This window comes from Schistocerca nitens, chromosome 4, assembly GCF_023898315.1.
Source record: "Schistocerca nitens isolate TAMUIC-IGC-003100 chromosome 4, iqSchNite1.1, whole genome shotgun sequence".
Taxonomy (NCBI): Eukaryota; Metazoa; Arthropoda; class Insecta; order Orthoptera; family Acrididae; genus Schistocerca; species Schistocerca nitens.
Genome location: NC_064617.1, coordinates 448,591,002 through 448,610,124, shown reverse-complemented (window position 1 = coordinate 448,610,124; position 19,123 = coordinate 448,591,002). Strand labels below are relative to the sequence as shown.

General features: G+C 44.8%; 1 protein-coding gene across 1 annotated transcript in view; it reads right to left on the bottom strand.

Moving 5' to 3' along the window:
• Positions 1-19,123, bottom strand: part of LOC126251627 (low-density lipoprotein receptor-related protein 6) — a 338,123-nt gene that overhangs the window by 67,538 nt on the left and 251,462 nt on the right. Inside the window, exon 2 of the mRNA XM_049952171.1 lies at positions 13,515-13,600. Coding sequence (XP_049808128.1) covers positions 13,515-13,600 — 86 coding nt within the window. The remainder of the gene's footprint in view (positions 1-13,514; positions 13,601-19,123) is intronic.

Genomic DNA, 19,123 nt, shown 5'->3' with positions numbered 1-19,123 from the left:
GCAATCAAAGCTGGAACTTGCACGCCAATAACACAGCTGGACATCCACTGAGCGGCGACAGGTGGCCTTTTCAAATGAATCACTTTTGATGCTCCATCGAACAGAAGGCTGTTGGCATGCACGGCCCTGTCACAATCTCGAGAAGGGATCAGGTCGGAGGAGGGTGCATTATGGTCTGGGGAATGTTTTCGTGATATTCCCTGGGCGATATTGTCATTCTGGAAGGCATAATCAATCAACACAATTTTGCATCTATCCCTGGGGACTATGTTCAGCCCTACATGCAGCTTGTTCTTTCTCCGCACGATGGCATTTCCCAGCAGGACAATGTAACGTGCTACACAGCTCGCAGTGTACATGCGTGGCTTGAAGAGCATCAGGAGGAGTTTACCGCACTCGCCTGACCATCAAACACCACGGATTTAAATGCAGTCGACAAACCTAATACAGCTAGCCAAGGCACTAGTGTCGGCATGGCCCCACGTCCGTGACGGAACCTTCCAGAACCTCACTGACGCTGCCTACACATCTGCCAGCGGCCTGCGCTGCGAAAGGTTGTTATTGAAGCTTTTGACAAGAGGTCACATCAATGTGACTGGACAGTGCTGCTAAACGTGTACTGCATAGCCTTAACATGGTACAATTCCGACACCCTGCCACAGGAGCAATGCGATCGACTCCGACGAACGCCTTACTAATAGAGGCTGCTGAATCTCTGCTGTTCGTTCGACGTCAGTTCTTTTCGAGAACATTTATTTGCCAAAAGAGTCAGCAGCTGAGTAGTAGACTAATCACGATCCTACAAAATATGAGAGACAATCTTCCGCTCATAAGCGGAAGTATCTACATCTACATCCATACTCCGCGAGCCACCTGACGGTGTATGGCGGAGGGTACCATGAGTACCTCTATCGGTTCTGCCTTCTATTCCAGTCTCGTATTGTTCGTGGAAAGAAGGACTGTCGGTATGCCTCTGTGTGGGCTCTAGTCTCTCTGATTTTATCCTCATGGTCTCTTCGCGAGATATACGTAGGAGGGAGCAATATACTGCTTGACTCCTCGGTGAAGGTATGTTCTCGAAACTTCAACAAAAGCTCGTACCGAGCTACTGAGCGTCTCTCCTGCAGAGTCTTCTACTGGAGTTTATCTATCATCTCCGTAACGCTTTCGCGATTACTAAATGATCCTGTAACGAAGCGCGCTGCTCTCCGTTGGATCTTCTCTATCTCTTCTATCAACCCTATCTGGGACTGATCCCACACTGCTGAGCAGTATTCAAGCAGTGGGTGAACAAGCGTACTGTAACCTACTTCCTTTGTTTTCGGATTGCATTTCCTTAGGATTCTTCCAATGAATCTCAGTCTGACATCTGCTTTACCAACGATCAACTTGATGTGATCATTCCATTTTAAATCACTCCTAATGCGTACTCCCAGATAATTTATGGAATTAACTGCTTCCAGTTGCTGACCTGACCCTCCCAGGGGACACCGCCTTATAGTAGGCACCTTCAGTGCCGGGCGGGAGGGTTTTCGTGCTTCGGTGAAGTCGAGAGCTATGCCGGCGGTAGCATAGCTTCTGGCAGGGTCTCCGAAGCCGGACTGGTCTCGACAGAGGAGCCAGACAGAGTGTGTCCCACAACATAGGGCAGGGAGGGCTCTAGAGGCGTAGTGAAGCCAGCTTCCCTAGAGGAGTAAACCTCATACAAATCCTGGTCCTCCAGGTTGGGGGTTGGGCATGGGGCTAATAACCCCATACTGTAAAAAAAAAGAAAAGAATATTACGGAAATTCAACAGAAGCCTCGGAAACTGGATGGAAAGCATGTATCACGACCCCGGCAAAGGAAACGGATAAAGGATGTAATCCATTCAGTTAGACGAAAAGGGAGACCTAGACGAAGATGGATCGATGAGGTAATAATGGATATCAGCAATATGAGAGTCCGGGGGTGGAAAAGAGCAGCAAATAACCGAGAAGTGTGGAGGAAGATTGTTGAAGAAGCCAAGGCTCACCAAGGGCTGTAGAGCTACTGAAGAAGAAGAAGTTGCTGACCTGCTATATTGTAGCTAAATGATAATGGATCTTTCTTTCTGTGTATTCGCAGCACATTACATTTGTCTACATTGAGATTCAATTGCCATCCCCTGCACCATGCGTCAATTCGCTGCAGATCCTCCTGCATTTCAGTACAATTTTCCATTGTTACAACCTCTCGATATACCACAGCATCATCCGCAAAAAGCCTCAGTGAACTTCCGATGTCGTCCACAAGGTCATTTATGTATACTGTGAATAACAACGGTCCTACGACACTCCCCTGCGGCACACCTGAAATCACTCTTACTTCGGAAGTCTTCCCTCCAATGAGAATGACATGCTGCGTTCTGTTATCTAGGAATTCAATCCAATCACACAATTGGTCTGATAGTCCATATTCTCTTACTTTGTTCATTAAACGACTGTGGGGTGTATCGAACGCCTTGCGGAAGTCAAGAAACACGGCATCTACCCGGGAACCCGTGTCTACGGCCCTCTGAGTCTCGTGGACGAATAGCGCGAGCTCGGTTTCACACGATCGTCTTTTTCGAAACCGATGCTGATTCCTACAGAGTAGATTTCTAGTATCCAGAAAAGTCATTATACTCTAACATAATACGTGTTCCAAAATTCTACAACTGATCGACGTTAGAGATGTAGGTCTATAGTTCTGCACATCTGTTCGACGTCCCCTCTTGAAAACAGGAATGACCTGTGCCCTTTTCCAATCCTTTGGAACGCTACGCTCTTCTAGAGACCTACGGTACACCGCTGCAAGAAGGGGGCAAGTTCCTTCGCGTACTTTGTGTAAAATCGAACTGGTATCCCATCAGGTCCAGCGGCCTTTCCTCTTTTGAGCGAATTTAATTGTTTCTCTATCCCTCTGTCGTCTATTTCGATATCTACCATTATGTCATCAGTGCGACAATCTAGAGAAGGAACTAGAGTGCAGTCTTCCCCTGTGAAACAGCTTTGGAAAAAGACATTTAGTATTTCGGCCTTTAGTCTGTCATCCTCTGTTTCAGTACCATTTTGGTCACAGAGTATCTGGGCATTTTGTTTTGGTGCACCTACCGCTTTGACATAAGACCAAAATTTCTTAGGATTTTCTGCCAAGTCAGTACATAGAACTTTACTTTCGAGTACGACATATCTTCCCCCTACTAGTGATGGCATTAGTCAGTGCGTAACATCGATCGTTGGATTCAAACAGATATCTACATAGCCCCATTTGGAATTACAACTGGAAAACCTAGACATTCATTATTACAGTATGCGAAAAATTGATTTGGCAGAGTTTCAGTGCTTACCTTCATCCTAAATGGCCACACTTTGTTCATGTACACACTGATGCTTTCAACATCAAGGTTGTGCTTTTCTTGTCACCGAGCTGATATATTTCAAGCAATTTCTTTTGCCCCCATATTCAATTTTTACCGCAAACGCTATAGCGGTTCTAGAGACACTCTAATATGTTCGTCGAACAGGGCTCCAGAACCTTCTGATGGAATCAGACTAAAAAAGTGTACTGCAATCAACTGAAAACCGAACGTGGAACAATTTAAATACATAAAACTGCAAATAGTCACTTTTTTAAAAAAAATAGTTATTATTCCATGAACCGGTTTTCAAACCTTTTTAGGCTCATCTTCAGATGGTTTTCCGAAAGTTACACATCTATTTCAAGCATAATGCTGGGTGCTGGCATGAGAAGTGTGGGCGGCTCTTTTTGTTAGGATCCAGAACATGCTGGATGCTAGCAAAGTTTCGCTAACACAGTGTATATGTATACATATTGGGTAAAAGTGTGTGATGTGGTGCCAAATGACCATCACAATGGAAGCAGGCAGATTGATACTAACAAAAAAAGCCACCTGTACTGTCGCAAGCCAGCACATAACATTACACTTGAAACAGATATGTAACTTAGGGAAACTCGTCTGAAGATGAGCCTGAAAAGGTTTGAAAACCAGTTCATGGAATAATAATTAACTATTTCAAAAAAGGTAACTGGTTGCAGTTTTATATATTTACACTGAATAAACAGCCACAGGTTCTGAGACATCCATAATGGATAATATTGATCTTACAAATGGAACAGTAAAACGAATATTCAAATACTGGAAATTGTATGAGAATCATATGTTGGCCCATATGGACATGAACGGTGAGGTATGAGAATTTCTTTTCTATGCGCGTCAGCTCATGTAGGTTTGGTTTACAATGGCAAAGTTGTCCTCTTAGAGAAGGGGGCCAGTGTTTTTGGCCTTGTAATGAATGTCAGCCTACCACCCCGCGATTTCAAGTTGTGGATGTGGAAACGCCTTTTCCCCACAGCTTTGCCTGCATACGTGTTTGTCACATATATTTAACACACTTCCTCCTTTCCCTCTCTGTGGCCACCTCCTCCTCCTCCTCCTCTATCTCCTACCCCTGCTCTCTTCATCTCTTCACCTCCTCATTCCCCTGTCCTTGTCCATTTCCTCCACACCTTCTCTCTGACCGTATGTTTCTCCCTTCTCCCTCTGACCATATCCTCGTGCCCCTCTCTCTCTTTACATCTCTGCCACCCTCTCTTCCTTTTGCACGTGCTTAATGCATCCCCACCTCCTCTCATCTCTCTGTCCATTCCCTCCTCCCCCTTAATTTGTCCCCAGCCATGATCATCAGCATGTGTAGCCCCTGAAATATAGTTCAATAAAGCAGGCTGGTACTACTCCCACAAAATGTCTGTCATGCAGGGTCTGGGAAATTGTTTCTTGTACCTGACATGTAGGTTGCCCTCCAAAGCAGGTTGATTTGGAGTGTCGATACCGTTGCCACCCAGCACACCTGTCATGCAAGGCATACTATAAGCCAGGGAGGGGAAAGCACGTTTTCTCCCGTATCTCCGCTCCTACTGGAGTCCTGATAGTCACGACGCCTGCTGTTTCTGTGCCGAATTTGGCTGAAATCGATAGACGGGTTTGAGAGGAGATCCTGGACACACACACACACACACACACACACACACACACACACACACACACACACACACACGTACACACGTACACACTGCTTTCCATATATCAGACAATGCATGGCTGCACAGAGCTGCGCATTTGTAAGAGCTCTGTAATGAGAGAATATTCAGCAAAAGGACTGGCCTGCCCATTTCTGCGACTGAAATTCCAGCAGGCACGTGTGAGGCGCATTGCAGCACATCCACATGCACCAGCGACCATCCAGTAGTTGTCATGTCAATTCCAATGGTGGAGAAATGGAATGCCCTATGATGAACTCCTTACTCCCCTTTTGGCCAGCATGGGAAACACTTTGGAGACCACGCTCTGCTGTCCGTGGTGAACACACGCCCTACTACGAAACATATTCCAAATTTTAATATATAGGGAACCATCATGAATTACAGTGACTTAAGTGGAGTTATTGCCTTTGAATAAAAGTATCATTTCTATTTGTCTCATTGCTTGTTTTCAGTTACTTTCTGTATTGCATGTAGCTATTCTTTCTCCTTATGGTCCAAGTTTCATTGAGCTATACTACTTGTCACTGACGCATCATGCGAGATTTATTTGCGTCCTCAAGTTTTGCACACCAGTGTATTTGTCCGGATTGTAGCCTTGTGCGGAATTACAATGTGGATGGATAAACAGTTTCTACATAGAAGAGAATAGAAGTTTTTGAAATGCGGTGCTAGGGAAGAATGTTGAAGATTAAATGAGTAGATCGGATTACTAAGTAGGAGCTATCGAATCGAACTGGGGAGGAAAGAAATGTTTGGCACATTTAACTAAAAGAAGAGAGCAGTTAGTAGGACACACAAAAATGGTTCAAATGGCTCTGAGCACTATGGGACTTAACATCTGTGGTCATCAGTCCCCTATAACTTAGAACTACTTAAACCTAACTAATCTAAGGACACCACACACAGTCATGCCCGAGGCAGGATTCGAACCTGCGACCGCAGCAGTCACGCGGTTCCGGACTGAGCGTCTAGAACCGCACGGCCACCGCGGCCGGTTAGCACACACTGGGACATCAAGGCAAAATCAATTTGGTAATGGAGGGAACGGAGAGTACGGGGAAGGGAGAGGGAGGCTAAAATTTGTAGAGAGAGACAAATACTAGATTACAGCAAGCAGGTTCAAATAAATATCGGTTGCAGTACTTAAACAGAGATGGAAAGACTTGCACAGGATAGACTAGCGTGAAGCAGGGTGCGATTTGTGCTTTTACCAGTGGGGGGGATGTCTTAGGGGGTTAGTAGAATTATATATGCTACTAGCTTGGACCGTGGCGTTATGCATGTTTAAACAGCTATTTATAAATAGATGTTAATGCTGAAACTCACTATTGACGCATATACACTATCAGAAAATCCATCCCTTGTTATATCTTTAAAAGTACATTATAGGTAAAGCTTATTTACAAAATCATCTACATACGGGTACAGATATACGAGGGGAATTCAAAAAGCAGACGCACATTTGTGAAAAGTTGCACTTATTCTGATGATAGAAAACTGAAATATATTAATAGTATTAATACTAAGACTTAGTAAAAACTTTCAGTGTTCGGCTCCACAAATTTAAATTATATGTAAAGTTTAGCTCCAGTGCGTGGGAAATAAACATCCCTGGTTGGGATGCATAAACTAAAACCAGAGGAGGGGATGGTCTGATGCAGAGGGGGGGAAATCCCCCCCCCCATCCCCTCCCTGCAAATCGCACACTGGCGTGAAGAGATGTAACAAAAACTCGTCATCAAACTGTAGACATCATAAATGGTATGTTATTACTGGGCATCAACATAGCTCAGTATGCAGGAAAAACTAGATATCTCTCTCTCTCTCTCTCTCTCTCTCTCTCTCAGGCACACCCCTTTTGGACTGCAAGCTCCTGTAGCCTGAATGAAATATTAATCAGCATGCGGATACTTTCCTATCTGCCTCTTCCTTTCGCCCAGTGTTGCTCCTCCTCTTCCTCCACCCCTCTAATAATATCGTGTGATGTCTCAGTTTCTTCTCTTTCCTCGTTCTAACAGTCAGTCTTGTCATCGCTAATTCTGTAACTCTTCCTGCCCCTGGCAAAACTTATTCTCCGGATCTAGGCGGAGCGATGGGGGTTGGGCGGGAACAAACCGGGGCGTCAAATTCATACTATTGTTTTTTCATAAAGCGCCTAGCATCCAGTGCACGTTGGTCTACGGATTATTCATATAATTTTGAAACCCATCCCTGTTGGTTTTTGAACATTTTCGAACACATTCTAAGTTGATTTCTGAACGAATCATAAGTTGATATTTGAATGAGTGCATAGCGTACGTGATGTCTCTGCCAGGGGAATCGTCGTCGCATCTGGAAATAAAAGCTTTCCCGCAGACAAAAGGGGACGGGGCTATATGAGCTGGGTCGAATGAACTCGAACGGATGAATGCCAGTCGCTGTTTGTTTACGTGGTTGTTTGGGTGTGCAAATGATCAAAGTAGTTGTAATTATCAGCGAAATATCCATAGATTCAGACTACCAGAGTGGAAATAAACGGCTATCAGGAATAACAGATGCGAAAGATTACATATTAATCTTCTCAGTGTATCCAAGAAAATGAAATTTTGACAGAAAACTTTTACCAGATCGCTATGCCAGTTGTACAGTCCCCGGTTAGCAGCCGCATAAGTTCTATACTCGGAATAGCGTGGGAAACACGTTGTATGAATACGTAATAACGCCTAACCGGAGAATAACTGTTGTATAACTGAACCGGTGATCTTGCAAGATTAGTGAAGTTAACCGGAGAATAAGTTTTGACAAGGGCAGGAAGAGTTACAGAATTAGCGATGACAAGACTGACTGTTAGAACGAGGAAAGAGAAGAAACTGAGACACCACACTAATTATATGGAAGAATATGACGATTCCGAATTTATAAAAAAAAATTGTACTACTACTTTTCGATCTCATGTTTGAGAAACTGGAGCGTATAAACGAAATGTGAAATTATTTACTAACATAAAATGTTTTGTTTGCAGTATGCCTAATAGGCATTTGACACTGGTACTTCGTGTATTATATTCTGTCGTGTTATTTATGTAAATGAGGTTCAAAATGGTTCAAATGGCTCTGAGCACTATGGGACTTAACATCTGAGGTCATCAGTCCCCTAGACTTAGAACTACTTAAACCTAACTAACCTACAGACATCACACACACTCATGCCCGAGGCAGGATTCGAAACTGCGACCGTAGCAGCAGTGCGGTTCCGGACTGAAGCGCCTAGAACCGCTCGGTCACAACGGCCAGCTGTAAATGAGGTACCTATAGATAAAAATGACCATTTGTGTCAAAACAGTCTCGCTTATTTGGTGTGTGCCACAGAAAAAACATTTGTCTGAAGCTGAGGGGGAGGCCTTCTTGTCCCGGATTCTGACAGGTGATGAAATCTGGGTTCCCCATTTTGAGCCCGAAACAAAACGACAATCGATGGAATGGCGCCATTCCCACTCCCCACAGAAGAAAAAATTCAGAGTAACTGCTTCTGCCGGTAAGGTCATGATCACAATGGTCTGGGTCTGTGAAGGTGTGATTCTCATTGATGCGATGCCAAGAGGCGGCACCATTAATTCAGAAGGACGTGTCAACATATTAACAAAACTCAAGACGAGCTTCCGGTGACGTCGGCACCACAGCAACTCTGGATATGTTTTGCGGCAACACGATAACGCTAGGCCCCACACAAGTCTTAGGACTGCTGAACACATCGCTAAACAGGGCTGGACAGTGTTACTCCATCCACCATACAGCCCTGACCTAGTCCCCTCGGACTTCCACTTGTTTGGACCATTAAAGGATGCCATTCGTGAAAGACATTTCGAGGACGATGAGGAGGTGATTCACACAGTGAAGCACTGACTTCACCACCAGGGCAAATGTTGGTACCGACAGGGCATACACACCCTTGTTTCGCGCTGGAAGAAGGCTACAGAAAGGGGTGGAGATTACGTGGAAAAATAGGGTGTGTAGATAAAACAACATTCTTTCCATGTGTGTAAATCTCATTATAGTCGATAAAGAATTGTTGGAGGAAAAAAATGCGGCACATAACCTTCTGGACAACCCTCGTATTTTAGAAAAAAATGGTTTTTAAAATTTTTGTCGTCCTATCTCAAACACTCGTGGGGGGGGGGGGGGGGGGGGGCGCCTCTGTCAAGTTTTCGCCCAGTTCGGAAATATCGTAGATCCGGAGTTGGTGGCCTCCTGGTGCAGACGTAACTGGCGCCTGTGCGGGCGGCATCTTTCGGCTGCCACTCCCGCAGGCAACGTCCGGCACGCCGAAGAGAAAACAGGACGGGCCGGTGGGGCGCTGAGCAGCTCAGTCGGCACCCGCCAGAGGCGCCACCGACATCGCCGCCGGCGCCCTATTGGCGCCTCCGCTTTTTGTGCCAGCCTGATCCGCAGCGTCTTTTTATTGCACGAGTCCGGCTCTCCGTGATGGACTATCTCCTGACAATAACTGCAGTTCATTTTTGTTCTGAAACTTCTTTAAGTCTCGTTCCTCGTATCTGCTTGCGCTTTATATAGGCAGCTTCTTGTTTGTTGACGAGCAGTCTGAGGGGACACGGCACGCAACAATCCTACCCGCATGCGGCATCGCTTTTATGCTTCCGCAGGGAAACTGTTTCTCCGATGTGGTCCAATGGATATCACCGTGAATGTGGTCTATCGTATTACCACTGGGTGATGGAAATAGATGACTGTAGACGACCTGCTATTGTAGGGATGATGTATAAAGACCATCCAGCAAAACGTCTACAGCGTATTCGAAACAATCTTTGGTACATGAGGGCATGCCCACATGCTGCCAAGGTAATTGCGAGTACACTGGACACATTTTGCTGGGAGACCACACACATCCTCCTTACAATTCCGATCTGCTCCAATGTGACTTCCACATTTTTAGAGGCCGTCGATTTGTTTCGTACAAAGAGGTGCACGCCTGGGTGAAATCATTTTTCCGTAGAAAAGCCACAAACATTTTTCCAGGAAGGCACTGACCATCTTGTATCACAAAGGTATAAATGTGTTAACAGTTACGGCAATTACTATTGAAAAGTCAACTGCCCCCCCCCCCTCCCTGGCAGACACCTGATACGTTTTCAACCGCCATATCTGTAGTATGAGGATTAAGACACGTGCAAGTTTGAGCACGTCAACATGTGTCGGATTGTCTGAGACCTTACTAAGCACACTGAAGTGGATGCTCTTGCTGGCTATCCACGTCTCTCTCTTGATCAAGATAGAACACAGTAATATGTTAATGACACATACAATGTGACAAACACACTTAGAATCATAAAGTCGGATATGGCATGACTCCAGCGGCAGTACTAGCTATGTACGCTTGATCTTCCTTTATTGGGATTCCCACAGAACGGGCTTTGTGCAGGCAGATGAACATTTCTTGTCAGACGTCGTATCTACAATGAAATCGCGCTGGCAAACATCTTGTCGCTGTTGTTCATCGGCGCTCAACAGCGCGGGTATTTGGATCCATAGCTTACTTCGTTGTCGAAAATACACAGTAGACGGAAAAAATATAACTTTACCCTAGGAACAAGCGTCGTATATACATATACACTCCTGGAAATGGAAAAAAGAACACATTGACACCGGTGTGTCAGACCCACCATACTTGCTCCGGACACAGCGAGAGGGCTGTACAAGCAATGATCACACGCACGGCACAGCGGACACACCAGGAACCGCGGTGTTGGCCGTCGAATGGCGCTAGCTGCGCAGCATTTGTGCACCGCCGCCGTCAGTGTCAGCCAGTTTGCCGTGGCATACGGAGCTCCATCGCAGTCTTTAACACTGGTAGCATGCCGCGACAGCGTGGACGTGAACCGTATGTGCAGTTGACGGACTTTGAGCGAGGGCGTATAGTGGGCATGCGGGAGGCCGGGTGGACGTACCGCCGAATTGCAACACGTGGGGCGTGAGGTCTCCACAGTACATCGATGTTGTCGCCAGTGGTCGGCGGAAGGTGCACGTGCCCGTCGACCTGGGACCGGACCGCAGCGACGCACGGATGCACGCCAAGACCGTAGGATCCTACGCAGTGCCGTAGGGGACCGCACCGCCACTTCCCAGCAAATTAGGGACACTGTTGCTCCTGGGGTATCGGCGAGCACCATTCGCAACCGTCTCCATGAAGCTGGGCTACGGTCCCGCACACCGTTAGGCCGTCTTCCGCTCACGCCCCAACATCGTGCAGCCCGCCTCCAGTGGTGTCGCGACAGGCGTGAATGGAGGGACGAATGGAGACGTGTCGTCTTCAGCGATGAGAGTCGCTTCTGCCTTGGTGCCAATGATGGTCGTATGCGTGTTTGGCGCCGTGCAGGTGAGCGCCACAATCAGGACTGCATACGACCGAGGCACACAGGGCCAACACCCGGCATCATGGTGTGGGGAGCGATCTCCTACACTGGCCGTACACCACTGGTGATCGTCGAGGGGACACTGAATAGTGCACGGTACATCCAAACCGTCATCGAACCCATCGTTCTACCATTCCTAGACCGGCAAGGGAACTTGCTGTTCCAACAGTACAATGCACGTCCGCATGTATCCCGTGCCACCCAACGTGCTCTAGAAGGTGTAAGTCAACTACCCTGGCCAGCAAGATCTCCGGATCTGTCCCCCATTGAGCATGTTTGGGACTGGATGAAGCGTCGTCTCACGCGGTCTGCACGTCCAGCACGAACGCTGGTCCAACTGAGGCGCCAGGTGGAAATGGCATGGCAAGCCGTTCCACAGGACTACATCCAGCATCTCTACGATCGTCTCCATGGGAGAATAGCAGCCTGCATTGCTGCGAAAGGTGGATATACACTGTACTAGTGCCGATATTGTGCATGCTCTGTTGCCTGTGTCTATGTGCCTGTGGTTCTGTCAGTGTGATCATGTGATGTATCTGACCCCAGGAATGTGTCAATAAAGTTTCCCCTTCCTGGGACAATGAATTCACGGTGTTCTTATTTCAATTTCCAGGAGTGTAGTTGGTTTGATTTGCATTGGGATGATAGGATTTTTTTGTAATGGAATGGTATGAGGCAATGACCAAGCGAGCCCTATACACTGAGGTGACGAAAAGTCAATAGGATAGCGATATGCACATATACAGATGGCGGCAGCAGCGTGTACACAAGGTAGAAAAGGGTAGTGCACTGGCGACGCTGTCACTTGTACTCAGGTGATTCATGTGAAAAGGTGTCCGACGTGATTATGGCTGCACGACGGGAATTAACAGACTTAACGCGGAATGGTAGTTGGGGCTAGACGCATGAGACCTTTCATTTGGGAAATCGTTATGGAATTCAATATTACGAGATCCATATTGTCAAGAATGTGTCTAGAATACCAAATCCCAGCTATTACCTCTCACCACGTACAACGCAGTGAGTTATGACCTTTACTTAACGACCGACAGCAGCGGCGTTTTCGTAGAGACAAGCAACAGTGCGTCAAATAATCACAGAAATCAGTGTGGGGGTACGACGAACTTATCCTTTAGGACAGGCGGCGAAATTTGGAGTTAATGGGCTATGTTAGCAGACAACCGACCCGAATAGCTCTGTTGACAGCACAACATCGTCTGTAGCATCTCTACTGGGCTCGTGGCCATATCGGTTGCACCCTAGACGACTGGAAAACCGTGACTTGATCAGATGAGTCCCGATTTCAGCTTGTAAGAGCTGATGGTAGGGTTCGATTGTGGCGCAGACCCCATAAAGCAATGGACCCAAGTTGTCAGCAAGGCACTGTGCAATCTTGTGGTGGTTTCATAATGCTATGGGCGATGTTTTCATGGAATGGACTGGTTCCTTTGGTCCAAATGAACCTCTTGAAGACCATTTGCGGGCATTGATGGGCTTCATGATCTCGAACAACGATGGAATTTTTATGGGCCACAATTGTTCATGACTTGTATGAAGAACAGTATGAACAAATCCAGCGAATGATTTGGCCACTTAGATCGCCCGACATGAATGCCATAGAACATTTATGGGACACAATCAAGCGGCCAGTATGTGCACAAAATCCTGCACTGGCATCACTTTCGCATTTACTGACGGTTATAAGGGCAGCATGGCTCAGTATTTCCGCAGCGGATTTCCAACGACTTGTTGAGTCCATGCGATGTCGAGATGTTGCACTACGCCGCACAAAAGAGGGCTCGACACGGCATTAGGAGGTATCCAATGACTTTTGTCACTTCAATGTAAGCCTCGTACTTTCATACAGTTGGTTTGATTTGCACTCACCTACACTATAGTCACATCAAGTGGCTGAGCTACAGGGGTATCTTCGATATTAACTTTCTCAACAATGCGAGCGTTTTAGAACCATTTACGAGTAGGTTTTGAGAGTCTTAATGAGGATAATGTTCAGCATTTTTAGATCAATGGACAGGATTACTTACCCTGACGACTGTAGAAATCTTCGTCGGTTTGGAGACATTGGCAATCCGAATCTCTTTGGAAGTGGCGAAAATCAGGTACGGATACGCTGTAAACAAAAATTTTAAATATTAACAATATGCCAATTTTGTGCTTTCATTAGATAAAATTTAAGCAAACAGCGCATGCATAATTTTTAAGGGTGGTTTCATGAGCTCTGAAACGGCGAATGATTAGCCCGTTAATGAAATATACAAGCTACAGATGAAAAAAAAAATAGTTTATTTGTGCGGTTCACACAATTTTGTACGCATCTGCATTGAACAAACCACGGCTCTATCCCTTAATAGTAGAATACGAGGCAATACGTAGTAGAATACGAAGCAATCTCACCGAGCGAGGGCGTTAAGTCGTTAGCATTCTGGACCCGCTTCCAGGACGACGATGGTTCAAATCCCTGTCCGGTATTCCAGATTTAGGTTTTCTGTGATTTCCCTAAATTGCTCCAATGCCGGGATGGTTCCTTTGAAAAGGGCACGTCCGATTTCCTTCCCCATTGTTTCGTAATTCGGGCTTGCGGCTCCGTCTGTATTGACTGGACTGTCACCAGGACGATAAACACTAATCGTCCTTTCTTTTTTTTGTTTTGATGGGATCCATTTACGAATGAGCTGCCAGCATAACATAAATTCTATGAAACTTTCTGACATTAAAACCTTGTACAGGTCTCTGACTCTAACGCGATCCTTTCCAACTGCAGTAATGCAGCTACCAAGTTAGCTACCGGAGTCCCCACCTCCACAGCTTCATTATCGTGCAGCAACTACTGTCCTTGGCTTATGCGCATAAATTATTTGTGGTACCCTTTCGCGTTTGAGAGGTGTACGTTATACACAGTTCTCTTTTTACTAGCGTAAATATTGCACGCATTTTTGTCGTCGAAAGTGAATGCTTCTTTTTTGGTGATTTATAACGAAACTGCGATATTCTTCTCAATAAATCATTGCGGTTTTTCACCAGAAACACAGTTTACGTGAAAGGCAACTGCGAATTTGGTTTTAAGACGCTATGTGTCATTTTATTTGAAGTGCGAAACTAATGTATTTTAATGAGTTGTAACCTGGCTTTATGACAAAACCTGCACATGGGTCGCGTTTTTCTCTTTTAGCATACGGAATTCACGTTTGTATCAGTGCCCCTACCATGATCGTAAGAAACACTTATTAAAGACGCCATCAGCTGTTGCTTCCGACAAACAGATGTGTGGAACATAAAATGTTATACGATTACAGTTTTTCACTGTAACAAGTAACAGAGGCAGCTTGAAAATGGCCAACTGTGCGAAATAATAGCTCGTAGATAAAGCAAGAAATAATCATTTTATTTAAAAAAAACATATAATCTACGCAGGAAATTTATTTTCCTCAAGAAACTTTGGCTGTGTCTTTTAGAGAAAATCCTAGATATTAAGTCGCCTAATGAGAAAGCGTACAATCAAACAGACGTAAGAGTTTTATATGGTTCAAAGTAAAGCACCTGCGCTGGAATCGGGAGCTAACTCGTGTTGTTGTTGTTTCGGTATGGTACGTCACAATCGCGAATCATTGTGACAAAACTTGCAGCTGTCCTTTTCAGGGGTACGAAAATGACTAAAAATTCATCACACACAAAAGGGGATTATTTCCGTAGGCAGGCTGTAAATCATCAGTAAAAAATGTTTCTTTTAAAATCATGCAGAAGCTAGGCTATCTAATTGGAAAATTAGGTTAGATACATTCTTCCCAGAAATTTTACTTTATTCTATTAGCTAGTAAGTGAACGTTTGTTTTTTCGAAAACTGAAACAGAAGTATAAGAGAACAGCATTATGGTTCATCTCTAGTAGCAACTAGTTGTGATGTGTATGTTAGCATAAATTATCGACTGCATAGAGGTGCAAACAGGTCCACAGTGGCTTGGGCAGCAGAAATCTTCGAAATAGGGTGACACATAAGCTTGCCTTTCTACTTCAACAGCAAGCGAAAGTGCTGTACTTTACTTTTCTCTTAAATGCAGTTCTAGTGTGCGCCGACGGAAAACGAAGTGGCCCGTTGAATGCCTTCTGTAGCTGCAGCACTCCAAGAACTGCAGCTGGGCGACAGCCGGAAGCTGGGCGTTCAGCTTGGAGGGGTAAGAAAATACGCAAGTCCGTCGAAGGAGCCAGCATTCCAAAGTCGAAGAGAGCGCCGTGGGAAGGCTACGCTTTTGCGTCGCGTCATTCTTTCAAATAAGCGTCCCTGTTTCACTTTTTCTGCGCCCTCGAGAGGGGCAGCCGATGAAAGACTGCTGGCGTCATTCCAATGGGGGAGTGTGACTTCATTCACTGGCGGACACGACTCGGGCTGCGACCGCTGACAACCGGCGGTTCCAGCCGAGAGGGCTCTCAACGCTCCGATGCTGTCTAAACATGCGCCTGTCCTATCATAGACTTTTTTTCTTCCTGTCACTCAGCGAATAAACGCATCACACTCTTGCAAAACATGTTATGTCGTCTTTTGCTCCGGTGACACCGAATAGACTGCACGCTTCGTTTTGACAGACTCGCCGAAGTTTCTATATCGAAACTGTGCTTGTACGTTTCTCCCCCAGCCCCGTCCCACGATTTTCTTTACGCTGACGTTTCCTTGTAATATTGTACAGTGAACTCTAGAATTACCAGGCTCTATCGGCGAAATGTTGGAACACGTGAGGCAATACTAACCTTACGACTTATCTTAGAAGAAAGATTAAGAAAAGGCAAACCTACGTTTCTAGCATTTGTAGACTTAGAGAAAGCTTTTGACAATGTTAACTGGAATACTCTCTTTCATATTCTGAAGGTGGCAGGGGTAAAATACAGGGAGCGAAAGGCTATTTACAATTTGTACAGAAACCAGATGGCAGTTATAAGAGTCGAGGGGCATGAAAGGGAAGCAGTGGTTGGGAAAGGAGTGAGACAGGGTTGTAGCCTCTCCCCGATGTTATTCAATCTGTATATTGAACAAGCAGTAAAGGAAACAAAAGAAAAATTCGGAGTAGGTATTAAAATTCATGGAGAAGAAGTAAAAACTTTGAGGTTTGCCGATGACATTGTAATTCTGTCAGAGACAGCAAAGGACTTGGAAGAGCAGTTGAACGGAATGGACAGTGTCTTGAAAGAAGGATATAAGATGAACATCAACAAAAGCAAAACGAGGATAATGGAATGTAGTCAAATTAAATCGGGTGATGCTGAGGGAATTAGATTAGGAAATGAGACACTTAAAGTAGTAAAGGAGTTTCGCTATTTGGGGAGTAAAATAACTGATGATGGTCGAAGTAGAGAGGATATAAAAAGTAGACTGGCAATGGCAAGGAAAGCGTTTCTGAAGAAGAGAAATTTGTTAACATCGGGTATAGATTTAAGTGTAGCCATGTGTGGAAGTGAAACATGGACGATAACTAGTTTGGACAAGAAGAGAATAGAAGCTTTCGAAATGTGTTGCTACAGAAGAATGCTGAAGATAAGGTGGGTAGATCACGTAACTAATGAGGAGGTATTGAATAGGATTGGGGAGAAGAGAAGTTTGTGGCACAACTTGACTAGAAGAAGGGATCGGTTGGTAGGACATGTTTTGAGGCATCAAGGGATCACAAATTTAGCACTGGAGGGCAGTGTGGAGGGTAAAAATCGTAGAGGTAGACCAAGAGATGAATACACTAAGCAGATTCAGAAGGATGTAGGCTGCAGTAGGTACTGGGAGATGAAGAAGATTGCACAGGATAGAGTAGCATGGAGAGCTGCATCAAACCAGTCTCAGGACTGAAGACCACAACAATAACAATCGGCGAAGTCCCTGTCGCTGTGATGCTATGGAACTCAACCACGGAAATAATCGCCCACAATCGTAATGGTGGGAGAGATGTAGTTGAAAAAGGGAGGAGATAGGTCGAAGCACGACAAAACTCTTACAGCATGTGCAATTTTACACAAACTGTGTTCGTCAACGTTGACTAGAATAATCTCTTTCAAACTTGGAAATCATCGGGAAGAAAACAACTTGTACAGGAAGGGGCAGCAGTTATAGTAGTCGAAGGACATCAAAGGGAAGCAGTAGTTGAGAAGGGCGTGGGACAGAGTCCCAACCTATCCTCGATGTTATTCAATCTTTATAGAGAACAAGCAGTAAGAGAAGCAAAGGAGCAATCTGAAAAAAATTACTGAAGTTGGAAGGACACGAAATAAATGCGTTAAGGTTTGCCGATGACATAATTCTGTCAGAGCCTGCAAAGGACTAGAAAGATCAGTTGAACCGGACTGGATTGTGTCTTTAAGAGAGGTTATATAGTGAATATCGACAAAAGCAAAACAAGGGTAACGGTATGTAGTCTAATTAATCGGGCGATACTGAAGGAATTTAATGACACACTAAAAGTAGGAGATGAGTTTTACCATTTTGGCAGTATAATGATTGTCGACGGCCAAAGAGAAGTGGATGAAAAACGCAGACTGGCAATAGCAAGAAATTAGTTTTTGAAGAAGAGAAATCTGTTAATATCCAATATGCATTCAAGTTATTAAAATCCCTAAAAACAATTTACGAAAATCTTTTACTCCCTAGAACGCATTTACACAAGGAAAACTACGATGAAAAGCTATATTTCGATTTTAAGTAACGACCACCTTCATATGTAAAATGAGGGTTGAACACGATCTGCAAATACTAATAGTAATCGCCATGCTGCGACAGACGCTCCTGTATAAAACAACATGAATACGAAAAATTTTGTTTGGTCAGCAACAAAAGGACTGAGCCAGACTGTACGTCATATACTTATGAGACGCAAGTTGAACAAACCCGCTGTACCAGTAAAAATCACACTAATCAATAACGAGCAAATGAACGGAAGGTAAGTTAAGCCAAAACATGCTTTACACGACGGCACAGAAGTTGAGAAAGACTCAACACGCTGGTTCATAAGTACTATTTCAATTCTTGTGCTGTTGCATAAGAACCTTTTTGGCTGAACTTGCCTTTCATTCATTTGCTACTTACTGATTGGTGTGATTTTTACTGATACAGCCGGTTTGTTCAACCTGCGTCTCAAAAGAATATGGCGTACAGCCTGGCTCAGGCTTGTAGTTGCTGTTCAAACAAAATTTTTCTTATTCATGTTACTTTCTACACGAACGCATGTCACAGCATGACGATTACTGCTGTTACTTCCAACCCCCATTTTGCTTGTGCACGATCTGAAGATGGCTGCTACTTGTAACCGAAACAAGCTAGTCATTTTAAGCGTTTTATCTAAATGCGGTCACGACATTAAAAGATTTTAACTTTTATTTAATTTTAAGAAATTACATAAATACCGCTTCCTCCATTCCTGACAATATCAGGCCTTACCTATAAAGTTAAGTGTTAAGGAAATATCTTCTGCAAGTATTTGTACTGACAATAGGAAAACAGAAGCCTTTGAAGTGTGGTTTTACTGGGGAATGCTGAAGATCAGATGGGTAGACCGAGTAATTAATGAAGAGGTACTGCAGTGAAATGGGGAGGAAATAGCTTTGTACCACCAAGTGATACGGCGATAGGATACGTCCCGTGGTATCAAGGAATTGTTCATTTGTA